Source organism: Tetrao urogallus (genome assembly GCF_951394365.1).
Source record: "Tetrao urogallus genome assembly, chromosome: 24".
Taxonomy (NCBI): Eukaryota; Metazoa; Chordata; class Aves; order Galliformes; family Phasianidae; genus Tetrao; species Tetrao urogallus.
In genome coordinates, this window is record NC_136837.1 from 4702461 (window position 1) to 4728583 (window position 26123).

The window sequence follows — 26123 nt, forward strand, 5'->3', positions numbered from 1 at the left end:
GGCCGAGGATGGAGGCGAAGCCGTCCCGCAGCTCGGCAGGTGCCGTGGGTCCCCGCGCCATCTGCTGTCGGGTCGGCGCTGCGATGCTTCGCACCACGGGGCGGGAAAGGCTGCGGTGAAAGGCGAGAGGCACAAATCCGGGCTGTGCCAGAAAGCTTTGTTTGTTTCATAAATAAAGCACTTATTTATCGTGGAGCAGTCAAAGTTCAGGAGAAACTGAAGGGAACGAAAACAGTACTTAAAGATAGCGGCAGCTGGAGGCACACGATGCGGATTTTGTTCTGGATGTGGGGGATGAATGAATGGTGTGTGCTCAAACTGATCATCTTGGGAGCACACCTGCAATAAGAACTTTTTGTTCAAAAGCTTCGTGCTCAAAGACCAGAGCTGGGCTAAATTCGAAAGAGCATCATAGGAAAACAGACAGGGATGTGGTCAGCAGTGTGAGGGACCCCGGGGTGTCAGAAAGATGGGAAGATGGCAGCAGTGTCACAGGCACAGACAGCAGCCCCTTCTTGCAGAGTTGTTCATTCTGCTGAGGATAAATTCCACTATGGAGTCCAACCTGTACACCCAGCTGTGGTTGCTGCAGGGTTTGCACACAGTGCCCATCATAGTGGACGTTGCCAGGAAGGCGCTGTGCTGATTTAGAGGCAGCCAGAGCAGATCCCACAGCTTGGGGAGATGTGAGAATCTGTGCGTGAGCAAAGCGGCGTCCCAGAAGTAACGGCACACATGCCAGAAGTTCGGGGAGCACTGTTTGCATGGATTACTGCCAGTTCTCATGAGCGGTGCCTCTCGGTCTTGTTAGCACTCTGAAGCTCGTTCAGACAGCCAGGAATCCTGGATGTAGAAATCTCTGCAAAGATACTTGGCCAAAATTCCTGAGAGGAAAACCAAAGTCTTGAACACACCGACATCCAATGGCTTTTTCCGGGCGGTTTCCATAGGAGCACTGTGTGCTGCTCCAAAGAGCGCAGGGCAGCCCGCAGCTCCATGGCTGCACTGCACAGCTCACGGGGGCATTAAGTCCATGAGCTGCACCATCGGCGCACAGCAGTGCAGCTCCAGGCCTGGTCCAGCGTGGCTTCAGCTCATCACCGCGACTGCGGATCTCAGCGTCCCTTCCCAGCCCGAAAGATCCGCTGGGATCCGCCTTCAAGACGCGACGGAACGGCACCGGGAAAGCGCCGTGCTGCGCTGCGCCACCAGGGGGCGCCCGAGGACGGCACAGAGGCGGCCAAAGCCGAACCGCGCTGCGCTGCGTTGCATTGCATTGCTTTGCGCTGCATTGCTTTGCGCTGCATTGCATTGCGCTGCATTGCTTTGCGCTGCACGGCACGGCGCCGCACGGGGCGGGCAGAGCCTCGCTGTCCCCTCGGAGCGGTCCGTGAGTTTAACGATGGGGAAAACCGGGCACTGCATCTCCGGGCACACCGCACCGCCTGGCACGGGCGGGGCCTGGCAGGTGCCGCTCGCTCAGCGCGGAGATGGGGAAGGCGCGGAGCCGCCGCTCCTCCTCATCCCCGCCCTCCCCTCGGCCTTCAGAGCCGCGGCCCCCGCGGGCGGCGCTGCCGGCGGGGCGCGGCGATGGCGGCCGGCCCCGCCGGGCGGGAAGGCGGGCGGGGGGCGGGGACGGGCGCGGCGCGCGGGGGATGCCGGGAGTCGTAGTCCGGCGCGCGCCCAGGTGCGGCCGCGCGCGGGGGCTGCCGGGAGCCGCGCGGTGGCGCGGGGCAGGTGCGGCGCCCCCCGCGGGAACTACAAGTCCCGGGATGCCGCGGGGCGCGGGCGCTCGGGGCGCGGCGGCGGCGGCGGCGGCGTAGCGGCGAAGATGGCGGCGGGGGCGCCGCGCCCCGCTCCGGGCTGAGGCTCCGCGCCGCTCCCTGCGCCTCAGTGCGGCGGCGGCGATGTCGGAGCCGGAGCACCTGGGCGGGAAGCGGGCCGAGTCGGCGCGGCTGCGGCGGGCCGAGCAGCTGCGGCGCTGGAAGGGCTCCCTGACCGAGCAGGAGCCGGTGGCGGCGGGGGGCGGCCGAGGGCGGCACCGAGGGGCCGGGGGATCCCGCGTCCGGTTCGAGGAGGGCGCCGTGTTCCTGGCCGCCTGCTCCAGCGGGGACACCGAGGAGGTGAAGCGGCTGCTGGGCCGCGGCGCCCGCGTCGACACCACCAACGTGGATGGGCTGACGGCGCTGCACCAGGTGCGGGCGGGACCGGACGGGTCGGTGGGATCGGATCGGGTCGGGTCGGACGGGACGCGCGGCGCCCCGCGGGCTGTTTGTAAACAGAGCGGTGTCGGAACCGCGCGGAGCGGCGGTGCGGGGCGGGACGGAGCGCCGTGATGAGAGCGGAGCCGGGATGTGCGGGAGCCGCGGCGGTGTCACAGCGCTGCCCTGCGAGCCGCGAACGGCCCCGTGCAGGGCTGTGCTGAGGGCGGGCGGTGCCGCACCGAGCCGCCCGGCTCCCGTTGGGACGCGCGGATTTTGCTCGGGACCCCGCGGCTGCAGAACGGCGAAGCCTGCAGGGAAACCTGCGCTGGGTTTTGCTCGCACGGCGCTGCGCGGTACTGAGGGCTGCCCCTCGGTGCCGGGAAACCGCGGCCGGTTCGGAACCAATAGCAGGGTTGGTGAAATTGCGACCGTAGAACGGCTTTGCTGTTCGTTTCCAACCCTGCTGTGGCTGCGCTGCGCCCACCCGGCCTCGAACGCCTCCACAAATGGGGGCAGCCCGTTGGAATCCCATCCCACAGCACTGCGTCTGACAGCGGGATCGACCTGCCGGCACGCCGCGCAGGAGGAGGGCTTGGTGAGCTGGGGGTGTCGTGGGCTGAGTGTAGCCATAGGATGGGGAGAGCACAGCCTGGGAATAACACCTGTAATAACATCGTTGTAGGCACCGGTGCTTTAATAGCACAAACAACCACCCAACCCGGTTACTGCTCTCTTTTTTGCTTGTTTGGCATCAAACTGAAGCACTGGGATGTCAAAAAGCTCCATTCACAAGCTCACCTGCTTGTGGCTGTCACTGTGCTGGGCAGAGGTCTTCATATTCTACTTGAGCTCCAAAAATAGGCAAATGGCACGGCGTTCACAGTCTGCTCTTCAGTAGTTTGTTGTCATGTAATTAAGCAAACTACAGATGTCAGAGTCAGTAATGGGAGGTGATTGGAACTGGGAGAAGACTGAAGCTAAGGTGGGGTCGTGCGGTGGAGCTGGGATCCCCTGGGGGGGTTTTGCTGCCGGAGCTGTGGTGGATCTGCCCAGAAATGTCAGCACATCCCTGCTGTGCAGCACGGGACGCACAGCCAGGAGCGCATCATGGGGTGCGTTGGATCCGTCAGACATTGATCAATGGGCAATTATTGCTGCAAGGTCACGTTTCTTGAGTGTGTGGCAAGCAGTCATCACCAGGCAGACCACAAATACAGCTCTGTACATGGGAAGAATTTGTGTCTTAGCAGCCATCAAGTGATGGCAGCACCTGGGCCCTGGTGCTCTGCAGAGCCTTCAGGTGAATGAGATGTTGAGCAGATGCTCACCCCCAGAGATGGGCTCTTACCTCTGAAACCTCTCAGGAAGGAAGTTGGTTTTCTCGATCTCATATCAACTTTGTTCCCTTGTCTCACTGAAGTTTTCTCATGTGTGTGTTGTAGCAGTACTGAAGCAATGCGTGGCTGAAGAGAGGCTTTGTGCACCCAAAAGGGGCGGGATGTGTTTGGTGACAGGTTCTGCATGTATCTTAATGCTGTAAGCTTGTGTTGGATGAAAATGTTTGCTGTCACTTTGTTATCTCCGATCAGGTCTGAAATACCTTTGGTCCCGTGTTATGGGGAATTCTGCTATTATGGGAAAGCATTAGCTGAGGTGATTTGACTAGCGGACTGCATGGGAGGATTTTCTTAATATCTCCTCTGAGCATTATGCAGAGTGGAGCAGATGATGGTGAGCATTGACTTTGGTTTAATATTGGTAAAACCAAGCAGCCACGCAGAGAGGTGCAGCTACCAGAAAGAGTTTGCTTTGCAAAAAGGGTGGGTAATCTTTATTTTTTTTCTTTGTTTAAAGAACTTAGTGAGGCTTGCTCTGTCCCAGCGCATGTCCGTGTAGGTAATGGAAGGCTTAATGAAGTCAGTTGTCTTAATTTGTCAGACTCAGCATCTGCTTCTGTTAAACAGGAGGCCGATCTTACAGATGGGAAGTCATCTCCCAACCTTGTAGGCAGTGCTGTTCTGTCTTTAAGGGCTCTTTCAGGGAGGATGACAACATAAAAGATTGTTTATCCTTCGTCTGCCCTTTGATGATGTACCGGTTGTTTTCCTCTTGTGTTTTCCAAGGAGAACTGAACTGCTGATGAATCTGCTCCCAGGGCTGTCATTTGCAGTGCCATTGAAGTAGTCTGGCTCTTCTGATGGCTTTGCAGGACAACGCACAGCCGTTCAGAAGCTGCTCTGTTAGAAGCTGGGTACTTTGCACAGCGATTCTGCCTCAACCAAATGATTCTGGAGCCTCGCTGGCAGTCCCAAATTAACCGAGTCCTGTTCCTGAGTCAGGGCTGTAAAACTGTGAGCGCGTCTGGTTGCTTTGCAGAGCTCACCAAAGCAGTGCCCACGTCAGCGGAAGGCGGCCAGTTGTTGATTGCTGTTAAGCAAATTTGGCCTTTTATTTGCTTTCAGACACAGGGTGTGTAGGCCTGGGGAAGCAAAAGGTAACGCGGTTGCTGACCAAAAAGTCCAGAGGTGGGCTGTGGGCTGCTGGCTTTCCATCCGGGACGGTCCGTGGAGCAGAGGTTTGCTCGTTGCTCTGTAGGAGCTGCAGGGAGGCTGAAGCAGAGTGGGTTTCTTTGCAGGATAACAAGGATGGAGGCAGCATTGCTGGCAGAAGGGCAGTGGCTGCTCACGCAGATCCTGCACAGCAGGTCCTGGGAGGAGTTGGTCACCAAAAGGCAAAAGCCAGCTCGTGCCTTGGAGAGAGCAGTTGTAGCACTGTGCATTGAGTGAGAACTCTCCATCACAGGACGAGCGAGGCTGGCAAAGACCTTCCTGATGTTACAGAGCTGTGTTTGGGGCACCACAGCTGTTCTTTCAGGTAATTCAGCTTCAGGTCTCTTAACGGAGGGCAGCGGTGCCGTACATCAGGCTGTGTTTTTTAGAACTGGGTGGCTGCATTGTCTATAAATACATTAATCCTTAGAAGAGAAGGTTATCTGGGGACAGCCAGACCTTTTCCACTGCGCTCTGCAGAGTTTCTTTCCAAATACGTGCTTCTGTTAATGAAAGTAGAAGTTGCAGCCTGTGCTGTACTTAATATTGCTCATCAATCTGAAATCTGATGCTGTCAGCAGTTGGGTTTATCAATAGGGTAACTGCAGTGCTTTACTTCAGCCTTCCCTCATAAATGGGGTACAACAATGTCCTCTGCCTGACGTGGGGAAGCTCAGGTGCTGACATACAGCACAAACGTGGTGGGCAAATCTGAATTGCAGCTTCACCAACCTAATGCATTTACTCTCCTGCTTTACTCAGTCCCACTTCTGGCTTCATGCTTTGTCCCCATGGGTTCATTCAGCTGTCTGTCCTTTGTGTCTCTGTTTCAAAACAGTCTCCTCAGTGGGCACAATTAACTCCAGACTAAACAAACTAACCTTGAAGCGAAATGAGTCGGAGCTGCTGCTCTCTGCAGCGCTCAGGGAAAGCCTTTATTTTGTTTCAGGGCCGTTCCTCTGTAAGGCTTCTGCAAACCGAAGCCATCAGCAGCAGGACTCAGCTGCTGGGTGCTGGGAGGAAGCAGTGCTTTAGTAAGTAGGTGGGTATTTCTGGTGGGAAATGTGCATCTTCATCATTTCCTTCCTCAGCCTCTATTTGCCCATCTAGAGATCAGGTTGTCGAGCTGTGATCCTTCCACAAGCAGTGAACAAGTGAGCTGGCAGAGGGTTCAGCTGCAGTTTCCTATGTGGCAGCAGGCAGAAGGGATGTGCCTGGTCCTTTGGAGCTGTGCAGGGGCAGCTCCTCGTGTCCACAGCACTGCTGGGCCGTGCAGAGCTCCGCTCCTGTGAGAGGCAAAGGGACCTGGGGGGAAGCTGGTTGTATGCGGGAGGTGCCAGAAGCTTTCTGACTTTGACAAATGCGATTCTCGAGCCTGCATTAGAGATGGAGACACGTCGTTAATGCTGCGTGCTTGTCTGAATCAACATTGTTTGATAAGGTTGAGAGCTGCCTCAGCAAAAACACGGGAATGGGCCACGAATGCAGGGCCTGGAAAGGGCTGCTGCCCCGGGCTCGTGTCTTGCAGCTGATGTTAACGTGGCAGAAACCCACTGAAATGCTAAGGATGGTGTTTATGTGCAGCACTGCGCTGTAGCTGGGCAGCATCCTGGTATTAGCATTGTGATTTCTATCACCTCTTGCATATTTGAACGGTGAGCGTTAGGGGCTGGGAGCTGCTTCTGCTGCCAACAGGTACGGAGACTTTGAATTGAGATGAGGTGCTATGGGACTCGTGAGACCTCTTAACTGCAGCATGTTGTAATATATTGAGATAATAACTGGCTAATATTAAAATATCAGGCTGTGGGGCTGGTGTGCTGCCTCTCAAACGAGGATGATTATTACCGTAAGTCAGAAAGACGTGCCAGGCTGTGTGTATTAGAGCAGTATTTGGCTGTGTGTATTAGAGCAGTATTTTTAAGCTGGCTGGGAGAGGGGAATACTGCGTTGAGTGGCCATATAAATACAGGGCAAGGGGCATTAAATGCTTGGAGGTATCTGCTCTGCTTGTTAACAAGTGGTGTTTCTGCACAGGGCTGGGATGGAGAAACCCCCGCTGTGCTGGGGAGCTGCAGCCCCACGCACACACTGCAGGCTCTGCTCCGTGAGCGATCTGGCTGACCCCCTGCTGGCCGCACGGCCTGAGCGAGGTGAAGGTGCCCGGAAAAATCTCAGGGTCTGAGTCTGCAGTTTATTTTCAGCTGTCCCGAGGGGAGGTGCAACAGCTGTCCCTGCCGTCTCCTTTTTGGGCTGCAGCAAACTGATCTGTGGTGCTCGGAGATGGGAGCTGTGTGCTGAGTGGGGGTGGTTCGGTGGGCTTTGACGTGGGCTCCCCTCAGCACAAATGATGCAGAAGAGCTTTGCAGCTCGCGGGGCCCCGTCTTGTTTTCTGTCGCCTTGCTAGGTGCCAGGTGAGCGCATCTGATCCCCGTGCTGCTTCTGCTGCCTTCTCAAGCTGCTGGAAACGGGGACGTCAGAATCCTGGATTCAGACACCCACGCAGCTCCTCGTGACAGCATTAATTATCATGTACAGTAGTTAAAAGCGAGCAGTGTTTGGGAAAATACACCTAACTGCACTCTTGTTACATTTTTTTGGAAGACCCGTCTCCTTGCAGATCAAATACGGTCCTTTTTCATCTGAAGAACAATCCTTCCTGAAGGATAAATGGTGTGGTTTCTTTCTTGGTGGTTTTCTGTTGGCTTTTATTTTTTGGCACTCTGTTTTTTCTTGGAAGCTGCTCTCCTGTAACTGAGCAAACCAGGGCAGCCTTCGCTTGTCGGTCTCCCTAGGAATGTTTCCGTGGTACGACAAGCTGACCTTGCAGAGGGGCACCAACAATTTCAGCATTGCTTTTCCAGCATTCAGCCTTGCTCATAAATCCTTGTGAGATGTACAGAATGCGGGTGAGCACCTGCCAGTGGCCTTTTATGTGTCACTGCCTTTTCAGGATAGAGCTCAAGCTGGCCCCTCTCTGCCGCTCGGTGCTGGAGCATTGATTTGCCACAGTGGTTGCTCACCATCCATTTCTGGAATCCATCTGAAGCCACCTCCTATTTATAATGTGTCATTCCTTGCTGTCTTAGACAGTTAAGGGTATTTTGTTACAAAGCTTCCTGCTTTCTGCATCTGAAAGTGTGTGATGGCAGCAACCCACGGACGAGGGGCTGCCATGCTGTGTGAGCGCAGTGCTGGTGCAGTGAGGCAGGACTGTGCAGCACATCTGCTGTGTGGCCTCTGCCCATCTAACCTGGGTTGTGTCTGCTTAGCTGGGGCTGGTAAATGCAATGCCACGACCAGGGGATGCCAGGCAATTGGAGCTGGTGGGGCCCGACTGCTTTGTTGGCTGGCTGGATGCATTCTGCAGTACTGCTGCAGCTGTTCTGAGGTCAAAGAGTGACGCAGGTGGATCTTCTTCCAGGATCCGAGTTTGTATGAGCATCAGCTTTATCCAGTACTGTTATCAGTGATGGGTTTTGAGTGGCAGATTGATACTTGGCACAAGGTGTGTTAATAGGGATTTCTTCCCTGGGAAATTGCTGGGGAAGCTGAACTCTGACCCAGCAGTTGTGTGTGATGGGGCTGCTTTTAATTGCTTGGGTACAGATGGGGCAGTGCTCCAGGTCCTGCCACTGCCAACAGAAATGCTGGGGTTCTGGAGGGCTGAACGTTCAACTCTTTGTGTCTAAAAGACCGTTTTGCTGTCCTGTTTGCTCTCTGGTGTTTGTAAGCAGGGTGATGCTCCAGTGTAGGCAGTGCCCTGTGTGGATAGCAGCCTGCTCTGAGCAAGTTGGCTGCACAGCACAGCCCCAGCTGCCAGGCAGGGCTGCACTCTGAGCCCCACAGCTCACTGCCGACATCACAGCCTTGTGGGGAGCTGGATTTCTTTGATTTGTGTTGTAAAGTGATGTGGCCACACCAGCAGAAGTCCCTGCGAGCTCCAATCCTGTGCTGGGGTCTTTAGGTGAGCTTTCCAAATGGTGCTCACACTGTGGGTGTTATCCACGTGTTGCATTCATGCAACGATTTCTGATACCAAAAATGATTACTCTGGCAAAGGTGCTTTCAGCACAGCTGGGCAGCACATGCCCAGTGCTGTGTTACACATATCAGCATGTCTGCATTTTCTGATAGAAGAGCTGGGTTTTAAGCAGCCTGCAGCAATCGTCTCAAGCAGGCTTATGGATACTGAACTTAAATAGCTCTGTCTAGAGAGGGTTAGCAAGTGCTGCTGGCCTTCTTCCAGTGGAGCTGGTACGTGGCTTAAGCCTTTAAAGCCGGTTTTATCACTTGATGTGTGCTTTCGGTTCTTGTCTTGCTTTGGGCTTCTTTGTTGTTCTTTGGAAGCAGTTGAGCTCCGTGCTGCTCCGGGGCAGCTGTGCTGCCTGCTGATGCCCTCCTCAGCTGCCTTAGCTTGCGGGGCGCCCGCTCTCCATGCACAAGCCTCAAAAGGTAAAAGTTGTGCTCATAATCGTTGTTTCACTGATGCAGGAGAAGCAGAAAGTCCATGCTGTGGTTCAGAGCCTCTTCTGATAGCTTACCCGAGCAGTTGCTGTGCCTGCTGCTCACCCTTCTGCTCTGCATCCCTGGGAGCTGGGCAGGTCTCTTTCTGCAGCCAGCACAGGGATGTTGCTGCTCACCAACCGGCTGCACTTCGTGTGGCTGCTCCCCTTCCAAGCCCAACGTTTGGACTGTTCTGTCAGCCAGATCTTGCCAGTTTGCCTGTAACAGACACCTCCAGAAACCATAGCAAAGCTGCACTGTGCCCTCTGTCCCGTTGTACACGAGGGGAGCAGCTCTGCGTGCTGGGGTGCTGGGCCAAGCAGGAACTGGCAAATGAACCTTCTGCTATGAAAAGCTGAAGGACATCAGAATCTTAAAAGGCCAAGTGTCTTCTCAAATATTAAAGCTTTAAAATTAAAACTGGGTGATTTTTAAACAGCCAAATATTATTGCGTTGTGCAAGTCATGAGCAATAACGCTCTGTATTTAGTGGGGAAGCTATTGAATTTGTGGGTGGTTTGCTGCAGCAGCACCAAGATCGTGTTTCTTAGTGTCCTCTAAGCTGTAAAGATGAATGTGTATGGGATATTACCTTGGTAATGCTTGATTTTTGGACCCTTTTTCTGTTCCTAACTTACTGTATCCTGAACGAATGCGCCCAGCTGAGCACAGGATGGAAGTATTCTTGTAAAGGATGCATTTCAGCTTTGCAGTTTGCAGTGGCTTTTCTTGTCTGCCTTGGCTGGCTGACAAACAGAGTGTGACCTTCGTGGCTCTGAATGGTTTGTCTTCTAAATTGATATCACTTGAGTTATTCTGAACAAGCATTCCCTCACGCCGAAAAAGATAAGTGGAACATTTGTCTGCCTCTTGTTGGGAGACTTCAGGGCTGCGCCAGCCTGTGTGCCAGCAGAGCCAAGGTTTAAACTTCAGAGCATATTGCACGAGTTATTTTTGATCCCCGTTAATAGCGACTATAGAAAGAGCCCAGTGCTTATGGCCAAATATTGTCTTATGGCTATTTCAGGTTTTGGCTTCTCTTCCATCTCCGACTCCATCGATAGAGAAATTCCATTCGTTTCCATTTAGTTTAGGTGCTCTTAATCTTTAAGAACATTTTTCAGTGTTGCAGAAAGCGACCGAGGAACAAAGAATCGATTGTGGCCATTGGCAGCAGTTCCACGTGCTGGCATTCCAGCCAGCTTCCTGCACACTGTGCTGCTGCCTGAACAGCCGAGGCCTCATCCACACCAAGAGCTGCGCTGGGGAGAACGAGGTGCTCTGACAGGACGAGACTCCAGGGTTATGTTTCCCATGGCAGTGTTGCATTGGTGGGAGCATCGCAGTTCTGAAGCCTTGGGCTGCCTCGTGCGTCTCCCCTGGGTGCCTCCTGTTGCTTTGCCTTCCAGGACAGTCCTCCCAGTGCTGGAATACTTGCTTATCCTCAACTGCTACACTAAGGCTAGTTCTAATCAACCTTCCCAACCAGCTTGGTGTCTGTTGTATCTCTTTCAATTGGAGCACGCTGGAATTATTCCGGATGCTGGAAGCACAGTGTGCCATCTGTTTATATAGAGGCCCAGTGATATTTTCTGCTTTTGTTCCTCTCTAGACAATTTCTAACGTTTTCTTTGCTTTCTGAGCCTGGAGCTGATGTTTTCCTACAGTTATTTGTTATAATCATAAGAGCTTGTTCCTGGATGGCAGTAATAAGCTCAAAGCCTTTCATTTTGGTGCACGGCTTCATTTCATTAGGTGTATTTTTTTGCCTGTGACTCACTTCACAGTTACCCACATTGAATTTCATCTGTCACTTTCTCAGCAGTCACCCAGCATTGTGAGATTCATCCTTTTCTCTCCTCTCCAGAACAGTCTCAGCAGCCAGCTTTATCACTATTCACCTCATCTTCGAGATCCTTTGTTCATCACATTGGGCAGCACAGAGCTCAGGGCACAAAATCTGCTGTGTATCCTTCAGGGCTGTCCCTGCTGAGCAGGTATTTGTAGCCATGCAGGGACCTTCCATCCTCCCCATGCCAGCTGTGTCTCCAGGAGCTGTGCTGAGGGCCTGGTGAGGAGCTGGTTGGTTTGTGTTGCCCTTCGTGCTCGTTTCTCTCCAAGGAGCTCCAGTGGGTTTGTATATCTTACAACTCCCCTTTGTAAAAGCCTTGCTGCTCTCTTCCAAAATAGCACGACCACCCGTGTGTTTGTTATCCTGTGTTACGCCATCTGCTAATGGCAGTGCCAGCAGCTTGGTTCCTTGGGCTTTTGATCAGATCTCTCTCTATCCCAGGAGTTTCCTCACTTCCTAATGAGCCCTCCTGTCCGTTCCCCAGCCGTGCAGTGAGGCGCATCCTGCTCATCCGACCTAGCCAAGCTCAGATGTCGCTGATTCTTCCTGCAACCTCAGCTCCTCCCCAGTGAGCTGCTGCTCTTCCTTCGTAGCTGGCACTGAGCTGGGGCTGCTCTGTGGCACCCCAAGTCCTGTTGGTGCTCACTGCTTCCCCTCCTCAGCAGAAATGGGTTCAGCTGCCCGGAGGTGAGGTTGTTTCATGGCTCTGACACAGGCCTTGCCCTCTCCTAAATGTTTACCACCTGTATTGTGGCACTCAGTGTGAGGTTTGCCTGCTGCCACCGTCCTGTGGTGCAGCTTGTTGCACAGGTGACACAGTGCAATGAAGGTGGAAATGGCCATCCTCTAGCTGGACTTCCACCTGGGTTTGTTTTACTTGAAGGCTGAGTTCACCTGTTGGCCTAGCTACTGCTTGGCTGCTGCTTCTGCAGATAGCTCTGGAGGTGGAGAGCTTGCTTGCCCTGCAGTCCTCCCTTTGCTTTCTTGCTTTACCCTTTTCTGTCTGTGTCCTTTTTTGGCAGCAGGCACTCTGGGGCTGTGTGACACTTGGAAGTCCTGGCGGAGCACTCAAGAGTTGTTCTGGGCTGCTGCTATCTGAACCACGCAGGGCATCTGCAAGGCACTGGAGCGGGTGTACGTTTCACTTACGGGAGATGTGAAAACTTGGATCAGGTCAGATTCTTTGATCACAGAGACCACAGTTCTCGACGGGTCTCTAAGCGTCATTAATGTCACTGGGGAAGCTGACGCCTTGGCTGTGCCCAACTTCTACAGCTCCTGTCTGGCTCTGTAGGAGCGCTGTCGGAATGGGGTTGGATGGGTGCAGCACTGCTGCTGATGGAGCACCTCCAGAGCTGAAGAGCAGCTCAGCAGAGCATTCTCTTGCTAAGTAAACCTATGGCAAATGAACGTCCGTCTTCAGGAGTGAAACTTGTGAGCTTTTTAATTACGACATGTAGTTGTTTCAGTCAGGGATTAAAATTTCCTTAATTTAAGGGCAGCATTTTGTATTTCATGCCTTGATCGGGTGTCAGCGAGTGCGGGCTGAGTGGAGCAGTGACACACTGAGTGGTCAGAACGGCTGAACTGGTGTGACTTGAAATGCTAATGCTGTTCTGCACCAGTAGGAAACTGGCAGCCCCTGCTTTTCAGTGACAGAAAGACTTTATTTTTAGTGCTGGCACTTCATCAAGCACTGGACTCGCTTCAAGCTCTTCTCAGATGGTATGAAGCCTCCAACTGCTGTGGAAATAATGGGTATTAAATAATGCTGGAAGTAGGGAGACGGAGATGGTGAAAAGAGAGTGAGATGATGATCCAGGTTGGATTTGAAGGAGCGCTGTGAGCATCGCGGTGCTGCAGGAGGGGCAGCAGTGGGAGCGCCGGTGGGAGGCAGCAGGGCTGATCCCAGCAGCTCTGTGCACAGCAGATCACTCACATGGCTGTTGCTGACCCGGCTGGTTTCACCTGAGTGCTGTTTGATGGCGATGCAGGAAGGCTGGCAGTGCTGTGTGCCCTCCCAGGCAGCAGATGGACTGGAGCCATTCAGCTCTGCCCAGCTGTGCTGGGGTGGGCTGGGCAGTGTGTGTATGTGTATGTGTGTGTGTGTGTGTGTGTGTGTGTGTGGCCCTCTGACCTTCTCTTTCTTTAAAGCATCAGTTCCTGTTGCCTAAAGAAGGCAGTGCTGGAAGCTGCAGCACACGAGGGCTGCCCTGCAGGGAGCAGGTGATGCACCACGCAGCAGCAATGAGCTGCTGTGCTCCCAGCAGTGCCGCTGCACAGCCACAACAAATCCTGCTAATTGCCAAGGATTTTACAGGAGTTCAGCTGAGCCATTGGTAGTCTGGTGAGGTGGATCTTTACCTCCTCTCCAATAACTGTTGTAACCCAGACTGCGTATAAAGGTGGGGAGAGTTTCAAAACGTGGCCTCTGTTCCCAGCAGTTTTCTCCATCCGATGTTTTGTGCTGCTATTTCATCTTGAAAATGCTGCGCTGCAGAAGTAATTATGCCTTTGCAGCATCCCTCTTCTCCCTTGTGCTCTTCTGGGTTTTTTTTGTTGTGCTAATCGTTGAAGAGATTTGTTGTTAGCTCCTTTTGATGACTGGCATGGATTGTGCCCAGTGCTGCTTCGTGTTGGGTTTTGTTTTCTTTCTAATGGAAAAATCTGACACAATCCATATCTCTTTTCCTGCCTGCATGAAAGGTATGACTCAGCTGCTGCTTAAAAACAAAAAGCAATGCAGCTAATTGATCAGAGGAGAAAATGAATGATACCCTTTCATTTTGTTTCTCTCCCTTTTCCCTACGTATTTTAGTGCCAAAGCCACCTCTTTCTGCCAGTTCCAATCCTGTTGGTTCAGAGTGAGCCCTGCGTGAGGGTTTGGAACAGAGACTTGCAAGCTGAGTTCCTGGCCCAGCAGTGCCAGCGTGGGACATGGCAGCAGGTGGTGCAGAGGAGGGGTGGGAGGCACAGAGCTGCTCAGCAGGAGCTGCTTTGGTGCTCCTCAGGCTCACAGCCCATGCAGGCAGCGCTGCTGCAGGATGGGGAATTTTTGGTAGTTGTGACGAAAGCCCCCTGAAGTGCAGAGCTGGGATGGTGAGGCACGGAGGCAAGGTCGTCCCTGGGTGCTGGCAGTTGCTGGTGGTGACAGTTGTGAGGCTATTTCAGGAGTGCTTTTCTCTTTGTTTTCTGTGAGCAGCTCTCTCCGTGTTCCCAGATTTAACCCTGACGCTGCTCAGCTGTCATCGAGCTCGCCTTCCTTCAGGGGCTGCTGCCTGTTTGTGATATATGTTGATATTGTATATTTACTCTTCCTTTGCGTTCAGGGGAAGATCGACTCCCTCCAGCTTTGGGCTGGCCTTGTCCCACGTATTTTAGACTTATACCAGGAGAATATAACACAAGTCCTGTCATTTAATCTCTTTGATTGTGACCTGTGTGTCGTCACAGCAGGACACAGCAGCCTGCTGTTCCTCCCAGTCTGGTGTGTTAGCAGGCAATGGCTGCTGCCGTCGGTGCGTTCCTCTGGTTTGCAGTAATTCTGACCGTTTTCAAAGCTGCTCAGTGGCAGCAGCGCTGGGATGTGGGCTGTCCTCTGCCTCTATCTGCTTACTGAAGGCTGATTTACAGTTTGAAATATGGGTGAAGTAAATCCTGTGCATGGGGAGATGTGGGAACATATGGCTGGGGCAGGTGGGGCCGGCAGTCTGCATTTAAACCTCCTTAAGCTGCTGTGGAGTGGGCTCAGATGGAGTTGGGAGAACATTTGGCCTTGAGTTTCGTGCTTCTCATTGCCTGTGAGCAGTCGAGCACTCGAGCTCTTCATTTAGCTGGCAGAAAACCTTTAGATGGGCTTTGATGTGATGTGGCTCTGTCTGATATTGTCACAGATGATCCTGCTGGTAACGTTAGGAAGAAGTCTGAACAAAACCCACTTTTGTTGTCCCATATCTAATGCAGAATCTTTTACAGCTCGGTGGTGGTGCGGCCTCTGCCATCCAAATGAGCCCAGGTTGAGTTTCCAGCATAGAAACATAATTCAGAAGAAGGCTAGAGGTGTGGGCAAGCAAAGTGAGCATCTAAACCTCCAAAATGTCAGTGCTGGAGGGGAATGGCTGCAGACACAGTGTGAATGTGTGCACATTTGCCTGTGCTGGTCTGACAGCCCGAATGCTCGGTGTGATGGCAGCGTCTCTGACCAGGCAGCTTGCACACTGCATTTACTGTGACAAGTGGCATTACCAAGCATGACTTCTATGCAGGAACCATGAGGAGTGTTACCTGAGAAGGTGACACTGTGGGATTATTAGATTTTCACTCTTTCATGCAGCAGGAGTTACCAGGATAGCGCTGTGTCACAGGACTGATGTCTCCATAGCAGAGGCACGCGGCACAGAAGCTGAGTCCCTTCTTTTCCCTTTCTCCATCATACCTCTGCCTCAACAAAATGCAGAAGTTCTCACTTAAATCCTGAACAACGGAGGACGGAGCACCAGAGAATTAAATAGAGCCCAAATTAAAATCACAGGAATTATTACAGGTTTCCTGGCTGACTTTGATTCCGAGCTCTTGATTACTGCTGCTATTCTATTACATGATTTTATGACAGTGGGTGATGGACTGTTTGTAAGCTAAATATTTACTCAGTGGGGCTGCATTTAGAAATGCAGCGTGCTCTCAGCCAGTTCTGTGCTTGTTCAATGTGCTGGTGGACACAGTGCTGCCAGCCCATGCAGGTAACAGCTGTTGAGGTGCTCAAACTGAGCACTGATGAGAGCTGTTCTGCTTGAAAACCACTGCACTGGGTTGTGTTAATGTACCAGCATGGGCCAAATGCGATGCCCTCAGCTGTCCCTCGTGCCCCCCAGACTCCTGCCCACCTTGGCAGCCCTCCTTTGGATGCTCTCTTTCTGTCCTCCTGACAGCATGGCACCCAAACCCGCACACGGGGCTGGAGCTGAGGCTTCCCCAGCGTGGAGCAAGGCAGGCTGTGCTCAATTTGGTGTGTGCCCAGAAAGTGAGCAGGGCTGTGCTGTTTCCAGGCAGTGACACGTGTGAGCTGGGCTGCTCCTGCTGTGACCACCTGGGTCTCAGCCCACCCAGCTCCCTTTGCTCCTGGCGTTCCATCTCCCCTGCAGGCATGCCCAGGAGATAGACAGGCCCAGCCTTGGCAGCTGCTGCATTGCTGATAGCAATCACAAGTCAGAGGCTTGTGTGCTCTGCGTGCTCCGAGGAAGGAGCAAAAGCTAACAATGTTATAATAATGAGGTTTCATTCAAGATAACGATCAGATTGTGTCTGGCTGTTGGATGAGCCTTGCCAGGCAGGCGGAGCTTTGCAGAGCTGTTCTGTGACGTTTCCTGGTGGCCCTTTTCATTACTGTGATGTAAACTTCATGCTTTAAAGAAGAATGTGTCGGTGGTGGCAAAAAGCCATCGGTGGGTGCTGCTGTCCGTGAAGGGCTACAGCTGTTACAGGAGGGGGAAGGCAGTGTCAGATCAGCAGATTTTAGAAACTGAGCGCTTCCTCCCTATGGAAAAACTGCTCAGTGCTGATCCTGTGCCAGGGCAGAAGGGATGTGTGAGTGGGGAGGGCAGCCTGCCCACCGCTGGGCTTTGGGCTCCATCAGCCAGCACTGAGCAGCTCGTGGCTGATCCTGGGCTCTGGGTGCAGTTTGCACCAAAGTGTGCTAAGGCTGGAATAGGTGAGGGCTGTGCCAGAAGGGATTGGGTCTAATCCACTGCCAAGGAAGGTACTGCAATGGCTGGGGATCAGCCAGGTTGGGGTCTCTGGGTAGAGGGAGGGATAGCCCTGTGCGTTCCCACCCTTATCGTCTCCTCGAGGGTTGTGCTGTATCTCTCACAGGTAGAGGACGAGAAGGTCAAGTAGAATTAAAAATGTAAAGGGACAAAACTGCTGTGGTTAACCTTGCTCTTAGCCTCTCTTAGTGTGCCAGCAGCGCTTTGTGCACACGTCACAAAGCTGCTCAGGGTTAGCAGTGCCCAAAATCGAAAGAAAAGAGCCTGTCTGGCTATTTTTTCTCTCTGTAAAGCAAATTCCAGCAGCAAAATGGGAGAAGAGAGTTCCTCACATCAAACACCTCCCTGCTGAGAAGGCAGTGCTCCTCTTTCCTCACTTCTGGGCTGGGAGGCAGGTGTGTGCTTTGTGCTATTGCTGGCTGGTGTGAGTTATTCCTACCACGTCCCGAGGAACGCCGCAGCAAATAAAAGAGGAGAACTGTGCATAGCGGTGGATCCTCTCAGGTTTCTGAACTTACCACTCTCCTAAATTTAAGGCTGGGGGATTAATAGTACTTAAGGCAGGGCGCATCGGCCGCTTCACTTCCTCTCCGACCTCTTCTCCTTCCTCCGTAACCTCAGGAAACCTGCTTTGCTGAAGCAGAACTTTGCCCTCCGGCTCTAGGGGTGGTGTTTGTTTGCTGGGAGCTCGGGCTCCCTGTGCTGCATGGGCAGATGTGAGCTCTGAGATCCGAGGCTGGAGATTCCTCTTCCTTATGGCCTGGTTTGAGGAGCTGTGACTGCATGTGCAAATATGGGATCTGTGCAAACGTGCGAGTGTTACTTAGTTGATCCTTAGCACGATACATAGGAATACATTGCAGCCCCTGGCAGCTGCTGTTCCCTCTGTCCTACCTTGATGATTTATCCCATTATCCCTCCTAGTCCCATAGGAACTGTGCAGGAAAAGCACCAGCAGCAGAGCATGGCCAACAGCAAGTGTAAATTAAAAACATGCATATTTTATTTTGTGTCTAAAGAGACTTTTTAAAGTAATTTTTCTTTTAGTCCAACATATTGTGGCTTGAAGAAGCAAATGTACTGGGTGGCAGCTGCTTGGGTGGCTTTAATGATAAAGAATGTAAATAGAACTGTCTGTCTGCCCAATAAACATGGAGCTCACAGGAGGAAGGAGTCCTTGAGGCTGGACTCAGTCGTGCACCCAGGGCAGGCTGTGCTGTGCTGTGCTGTGCTCCTCCCTGGGCAGATCGGCAGAGCACCAAGCATTGGCCTCCCTGCTTCATAGAGCTGCAGCAATGAAGTTCTTTGTTGTTCTTTGGTGGGCAGAAAGAGCTGGGTTCTGCCTGCAGCTGGACACACATCTGAAACTCCTTTTGCCCCCCAGCCATGCTTGGTGCTCCTTAGCTGAGGCACGTGTGCTTGGACACGTGTTAAGCTGCCAGCTCATCCCTAAATAGCAGCCTCCTTAAATGCAGCACGGAGCATTGCTGTAGCCAGGAATCTGAGGAAGGAGGGATTCCACCTTACAGAACTGCTGAGACCTGAAAATCCAGCTGGGTTTTCGTCTGGCAACTTCAAAGCTAGCAGGTCTCTGTGCGTTCAGGCTCTGCAGTTAATAGAGCAGCTAATAAAGGGTTGTCATTCCCTTCAGGAGAATAAACACTGCTGGATGAAGTTGTACTTTATATGTGCCATTTTGTGTTCTGATTTTTTTTTTTTTAATGCAGTCATGTCTATAAAATTGTGCTGTTGCTGTAATTGTGTCAGCAAAGGGCTCCATCCAGCATGCAGGTGCTCTGCTTGAAGCTGTGCTTCCTCTGCTCGTCCCATCAGCAGTGAGATCTGCTTTCATCACTTGCTCTGCTGTCGGGGGAATGGCATTACCTCAACAGACACACAGCTTGCCCTGCTTCAAGGAATCCAGTGCCAGAGCTGAAAGCAGCAATGGGGAGCGCGGCATGGTGCTGTGCCAGGTTGATGTTGGGTAGAGGAGGGAAATGTGCGTTGGTGTGAAGCGCAGAGCGTGAGTAAATTTAGAGGCTGTCCACCCAGAGACTCATTGAGTTTCTGTTCATTTCTGGAAGTTCTGAAATTAATCTAGTGCTGCCTTACGTTTCCAAGTGTGAGATCAGGAGCTGCCTGCTGCCAATAAGCCGCTGATGGGAGGCGTTCATTTGATTTTACATCGTTGCATTTCTTTCTTTTCTCCAATTCTTCCCTCTCTCCCCCAGGCCTGTATAGATGAGAACCTGGACATGGTGAAGTTCCTTGTGGAAAATGGAGCCAATGTGAACCAGCAAGATAACGAGGGCTGGACCCCCCTGCACGCCGTGGCGTCGTGTGGCTACCTGAACATTGCAGAGTGAGTGAGTTTCAGGCTGTTTGGGTATCAGTAACGCTTTGCACATCCTCCTCTTTGAGTGGGTGCAGCCATGGTTGATGCTCTGAAGCTCATGCAGTGCTTGGAAGCAATGTTAAAAAAAGAAGACGCCTTCCTTCTTCTACTGAATGCAAAATGTCTTACTGTTAGGGTGGAACCTGTAGCTGGTTGTCCTTTACTGATCCCATTAGAGTGGTTTATGAGTTGTTGGGTACTTTGCTAAAACCCCGAGCAGAGGGGAAACGTGAGGCCGGCAGGAGCTGATGAGCACAGAGGAGCAGCAGAGCATGGAGAGTTCTGCCCTGATGTTTGGGGCAAAGCAGAGCTGCCAGTGACTGCAGCTGATCCGCACGTTCATGATGCTCACAGGGGGCAAGATAGTTGTGTTCCTCCCAGAGGAGGTAGTGGTACTGCTTGTGCACCAACAGATTGTTCTGGGATTTGCCCAGATATGGGACCTATGGAATAAGTGGAGCCAAAGAACTGGCAAACACAAGGGGGAGAAGGAGGCATTCATTGTTTTTTGAATGAGATAAGTGAAAAAACTGAGGATAGCTTGGATTAAAGACATCATCTCTCAGGTGAGTGCAAGAACTGGGGATGCTGAAGTAGCTACAGAGAAGCAGAAGTTATTTGCAAGAGCCACTGAGCAGGAACCTTGCACTTAGCAGTGAGCTTTTATACAGCAGAGATTTGATAAGAATGTGAGTGCTTGTTTGGTAAGTGAACTTGATTGAGGAGATTGTATGCTTTGTTCTGCCACTTGATTTCCTGTGTTAGTTGCTCTGAAGCCTTCATGTGAGGTCTGACGTTGGCATGGCTCTCATTGGTGTAGGTACTTAATTAGTCATGGAGCCAACGTGGCTGCTGTGAACAGCGAAGGTGAAGTCCCGTCTGACATTGCAGAGGAGGCAGCCATGAAGGACCTGCTTCTGGAACAAGTGAAGAAACAAGGTAAATCAGCAGTGGGATTGCATGCGTGAGGGGCAGACAGAGAAGGGTTTCTCTGAAGAAATTCTGTGGGCTGCTTTTCTGTGGATAAGGAGATGTGAAGTAGCAGAGAGATTTCTGCTCAGAACACTGGAACGAATGCAGAAGATTTGTGTTGTGCATTCTCTGTCCTTTTTAGTAGGATCCTTGAAAGGGAGACACTGCGGTCCTGAAAGCTGGTTCTTTAGATCCAGTTGTTTTAAAAGTGAGATTTAATTCTGGTCTGGTTTCACTAAGGCTTGGTGATGCAGAATTGAGATTTGCAGCCCTGCTGAGCGTTGGGGCCTGGAGTGCTGTGTGTGTCCTAGAGTGACCTGCTTTATCCTGATCCTTCCCAAGATTTCTGCAGCCCATCTGCTCTGCTATTTCCCCTTTCCTCGTCAGGTGTGTCTGTGTGAGTTGTCCCTGCAAAGCTGTCACTGGTGGAAGTGATTTGGGCAGTGTCTTAATTAAGGGATCCTGTGCCAGTGTAAGATTTTCTCTATACTCACCAAATTCATCTGCAAGTGGTTTGGTGTCTGTATGTATGTGTAAGAGTTTCAAGTCCTACCTATGAAGTTCATCAGCGATGTTCTTGAAGGATGCAAACTGCTTCTCTTTAAAGCAGGTGATGAAAGCCGTGCACTGCAGTAACGTATTGGAGGGGGCATCAAGGCAGTAATTCCAGCTCTGCTGCAGATATTTTGCCTGATGCTTGTTAGGCTTTCGTTTGGCTTTTTCATTGCTTTGCCACGTTAGTAGCATCCTGCTAAGATGCCCTAAAACAACCATCTGGCTCTGCTGAGAAGCTTCCCATTGACACAGTTTAAAGAGTTGATAATTGCTGAAATAAACGTGTTAGAAGCTTCAGATAAGCATCCCTCCAGCTTTGCTTCAGCTGTAGCTGAAAGCAGATGCTTGGAGCAAGCACAAGAGCAGCACAAGTGTGCATGACTTCCCTCCCAAGTACTTTCCCAGCCTGCAGCCTCTGTGCCTCGAGGCGTTCCTGAGCCAGATGGACTTTCTGTGTATTTTCTATGTGAATCTGCCATGGATTTCTGTTTTGTGGACTTGTGCGGTCTCTTTTGGTCTCTGAGCTTGTGGAGCATTGCATTTAACATCTCCAGATGTGCTGCTACTGTTGTGCAAATCTATAATTCTTGTTTTGAAGCCGTTTGCAATGTTAATATTTGCAACATCTCGCAGTGTTTCTCAGCTCACAGACTGAGTTGATAAGTGTTTTCTTTTGTTCTACTGTAGTCTCATGCCGTACAATTTCCTTGGTAATCATGTTGTTACAGTGAAAGAACTGATCTGTAAGCCTGCTGCTTTTCAATATTGATCTTGATTTGTTTTAATTTGACCTTTTATTTCCACCACCTATCATCGAAATGATTTAGGACTGTTTCACCAGCATCTGTGGTTTGCTGCTTGGAGGAGCTGATCAGATACGTCCCTCAGAATGCATGCCAGGAATGGCCCTGGTGCACTCTCTGCATGCAGCTTGCTCACTTCCTGAATTTCCCATGAGAGCAGTGCTGGGGTTGTGCTGTTCTTACAGAGGATGCCTTAGAATCATTTCTGCACGTCCTACACAACTTATTTTTGTTAATTGTTCACGAATTGGTTCTGTTAGGCTGGAATAAAGCATATTGGCAGTGCAGCCCCTCCACCCATGACTGATTCAGTTAAGCCAGCAGTTGACCAGCAGAGTTTATTTTAAGTCAGGCTGCTTTGAAGTTTCTGTCGACGATGCTGGAGATCTCCCAGCTGCTAGAAGCAGCTTCTGCTGATGTTTCTGGGAGATGACAAAAGCTGATAATGTTGCGTAGCAAATGAAAAATAGGGTAAGTTTACAAAGTGCACGAGAGCTTTCACCTGATAATCTCTTCTGTGCATTGCTGTCTTAGGTGTAGACCTAGACCTGGCGAGGAAAGAAGAGGAGCAGCAGATGCTGCAGGATGCCCGGCAGTGGCTGAACAGCGGGAGAATTGAAGATGTAAAGCAGCCTCAGACGGGTGCCACAGCTCTTCACGTGGCTTCAGCAAAGGGCTATTCTGAAGTCATGAGGTAGGAACTCCTTCCTGTGGCTGCTGTGATGAATTGAGCCTGGTTTTCCCGAGGAACGTGCATAGATTTTTAGTTGAGAGAAAAATGTTTCATACCAACATCTTTGGGCTGCTGTCTGTCCAAGTGCTCAGTAGAATTATGTGCCCAGCCGTGGTCATTCACCTAGAAATGCATAGAGGCTGGAAGATTGCCTTTCATACCTGCAGGTCTTTGGAGAAATGAAAGCTTTTCTGAGAGCAGGGCACAAATGAGAAGGTCAGGTTTCACTTAGACTACAAGTTTTAGGGCTAACAAGCCAGGCATATCGGGATGAAAGTATAATTTCAGCCTATGGGGGGACAGTGCATCCTGCATGGCAGTCACAAAAACACCCTGACAGCTGACATGCCCAGAAGGTCAGAGCAGTAGTAAAATGCAGTGTCCACCTCTGCCTCCGTGTCCCAGCACCCAGTGCCACTGCTCTTGTAGCCATCAGCAGAGACAGAAGTCCCACCATGAAACAGTGCTGCTTCTACTGCTTCATCATGGACAGAAGTTTGATCAGTGCAGTGCTTCCTGGCAATGAAGCATTCATATTTTTACAGGTAGAGTCAAGTCAGGATGTCCCAGCAGTAAAGCTTCCTAAATAAGGGATGGATGGAACTAATGATATGCAGGTTGAAATGCTTTCTGGAAACATTCATCCACCTTGATTCCTTATTTCATAGTCCTAAGTGACATGACTTGATGTGTAAGAGCAGCTTCTTATCAAGCTCAAGTAGTTTTGTTAATCTCTCTGTTTCCTCTTAGTATTCATTTGTTAGAGCTTATAATAGAGTTATAAGCTGTCTGTGTCTCTGCTGTGCCCAAGAATGCTAATTCAACACGGATCATATGGAATAGAAATCTGAGATCCCTCTGGACAATGTGGGGTTTGGTCCCAAGGGTTTTTACTGGGAGGTTTTCTCTCCAGTCAATGGAAGCTGTGTTCCCCATTTGCCAGATGTCCACTTCTGCTCAGCTACTCCTTGCCATTAAATGCTGCAGTGATAAACAGATCTCACAGAGAGCTGACACTGTTCCACTCTTGTGTGTTTTACGGCCACCCTGTAAGTTCAAATACGAAGCTTCAGTGCCTTAAACCAAAGGGGCTGAAAGCCAGCAGCTGGCTAACTCAAATGAGATGTGGAATTTCTCTGTGACCTTGAGTATCTTAATAACCATGTTCCTCCCTTTTGCCAGCTGCAGAATGAACATGAAGTCAGCATCCGATTTAAAACTTCTTCTGCAGGGAAGCACGCTGCTGCTGTAGCACCACTGTGTTTTATTTAACCCTGAAACACATCGTGTGAAGTTGCAGGAGTTTCAAAGCTGTGCTGTTCTGGGCTCGTGCTGGATTTCCCCTGAGCTGAAGGAAAGGGGAAACACCACCATGGAAATGTTCAGTGGCAGTTTTACTGGAGCTGCAGAATTCCCCTGGGATGTCCTTCAGTATTTGAGCAGCTGGACAACAGTCAGTTCTGATACGTGAGCTGCTCGCTGCTTTCACCTGATCACCTGTGCACTGTTGTGCCTCTGACGTTTCAGACAATTGTCTCTCTTCTGTTTGTTTTGGTTTTAAATATTCAAGCCCCAGATGCATTGCAGCACAGCGCTTTGGTCTGCTGGAGGGGGCAGCAGGTGGGAGGTGTTCAGCAGTGGATGGGACGCAAGGAGGTTTGCAGGCAGTTGTCTTGGGGACGATTTGCTTCAGCTGTGCAAGCTCTGATCTGCACAAACACTTATTGGAAGTCGCCCATTATTTAACCTACAGATTTAACAGCTGGTGATCGCAGTCAGCAGTGTCTCTGCCTGTTGCCTGGCAGTTCTGCCAGCGCTGTCTCCCTGCAGTATGTGGCCCTGTTTTTCAGTAGAACCACCACCAAACTCGAATTACCAAGTGTCCTTTCCATGCCAGGTGCTGTGCTTGACTCACCTCTTACAGAGATTCCGTTCTGGAGAGAATACAGAAGTCGTTCTTGAGTGGGTAGGAATCGGTGTTGCTTCTCTTCTCAGGCTCTTGATCCAGGCTGGGTTTAATTTGAACGTCCAGGACAACGATGGCTGGACTCCACTGCACGCTGCTGCACACTGGGGGGTGAAGGAGGCCTGCTCCATCTTGGCTGAGGCGCTGTGTGACATGGATGTCAGGAACAAGCTGGTCAGTAAGCACTGCAGGCACAACATGCAGCTTATTTCATTGCAAGATGCAGTTTGACTTCATTGCCATATGCCATTATTGCTCATCAGTTTGATCCAGCAGTGTGACAGGTTGCATGGTGAGCTGTTCTGCATGTGTACTAGAGCACTGAAAAGCAACAGGAGATAAGGACTCTTGGCAGGAGGAAGGATGAAAAGATGTTAGGTATCATTGGAAAACATCAGTGGTGAAACAAGGACCAAGACAGGGGCTGATGTGTGCATTTCTCTTTCAGTATGACCCTAATGTATGGACCAACAAGAGAAAAACAATCATGGAGTGCAAAGTAACGTGCTAATATTAAGCTATGAAGCATTGCAAATTCATGAGCCCTTGAGTCACTGGCAGCATGAAATCTTTCCTACTCTTCTGTCTTGGTCATAAAAAAGGAAATAAAATTCACAATGCTTGTGAGAAATGTGTGAAGAAAAACAGGGCATTTGTGAGGGGGGGGATTAGAAGGGAAGGAAAGCACCCCTACTTCCATGCTAAGAGCTGGAAGTTTGCTTAAAGAGCCCATGGGTATTCAGGAGGTGAAGCCTGCTTGTCCACAGTTGCTCTCTGTGTTCCCCTCCTTGTCTGCACTGGAAACTGATGTGAAAGAGGTCACTGTAGGAGGAGGCACCACTTTAGCATGGTGAGCTCCGTGGCATTCAAAATATGGAGAACTGTTTTTGTTTTTAATGCCATCAGAAGCTTTTCCAAAGTGTTCAGAAGGCGTGTGGGTTTTCTATTTTGATAGACATGAAAAGAAACAGACACAATTGTATTTGCTGCAGTCAGTTGCCAGATATTCCCTGTCAAAGATTATTACCTTGCTAGGTCAGATGGCTGGAGTTATTTGGTCATTAGCCATCGAGTCTCATCGTGGTGTAAATGTAACTTGATTTCCTGTTTTATGCCCCAAAGTGATTTTTTGGGCTTCTTTTATTTGTGAATGTTCATGGATGTGGAAATTAGCACCCAGGTTTTTTGGCCTGCTGATGGTGGGCAGCCCTGCAGGAGGTCCAGGTGCACAATAATGCAGCAGAACAAGTTGTTTGCCATCCTTCTCAGTCCAGGAGTGTGCTTTTCACAACACAGGTAGCTGTGCTGCCCTGATGGAAGCTGCTCTGATGAAGGATTGTGTCAGGAAACCACGACTGCTGTCACTTGGCTTTCTCTACTGCAGAGCGTGACAGAACGTTGCTCAGAATCAAGGCACAGTGGCTGCGGTGCACATTCAGTTTAATTCTTCACTGATAAACAGTGGTTTTTTGAGTGCTGATGGCATGCTGCCCTGAACAGCCTCTTGTTCTCTTTTTCCTCAGGGCCAGACTCCGTTCGACGTGGCCGATGAGGGGCTGGTTGAGCATTTAGAAATGCTGCAGAAGAAACAGACGGTGGTGAGTTCTTGGCAGATCGTTTTCCTCATATCCAGTTCTGTGCACAGGTGTTCTCTGAAGCACAGGGCATCAGCAAAAGCATGATTTTGGGGGTGCAAAAATCACCCCCAAAGGGTGGGTGGAGGAGGTGCAGCTATTTTTTATGTCCATCACTCAAGGATCTCTAAATACACCAGTATTTTGAGTAGATAGGAATGTAGTGATTGTGTGTGATTCTCCCCTGTGACT

The 26123-nt window shown here is 51.1% G+C and overlaps 1 protein-coding gene across 1 annotated transcript in view; it reads left to right on the forward strand.

Annotated features, from left to right (window-relative positions):
* Positions 1–1907: 1907 nt before the first annotated feature.
* LOC306955233 (protein phosphatase 1 regulatory subunit 12B-like) overlaps positions 1908–26123 on the forward strand; it is a gene marked incomplete at both ends in the record, with an annotated part of 50971 nt that continues 26755 nt past the window's right edge. Inside the window, 6 exons of the mRNA XM_079546480.1 lie at positions 1908–2195; positions 19105–19235; positions 20089–20207; positions 22133–22292; positions 24327–24471; positions 25821–25895. Of these exons, the coding sequence (XP_079402606.1) occupies positions 1908–2195; positions 19105–19235; positions 20089–20207; positions 22133–22292; positions 24327–24471; positions 25821–25895 (918 nt within the window). The remainder of the gene's footprint in view (positions 2196–19104; positions 19236–20088; positions 20208–22132; positions 22293–24326; positions 24472–25820; positions 25896–26123) is intronic.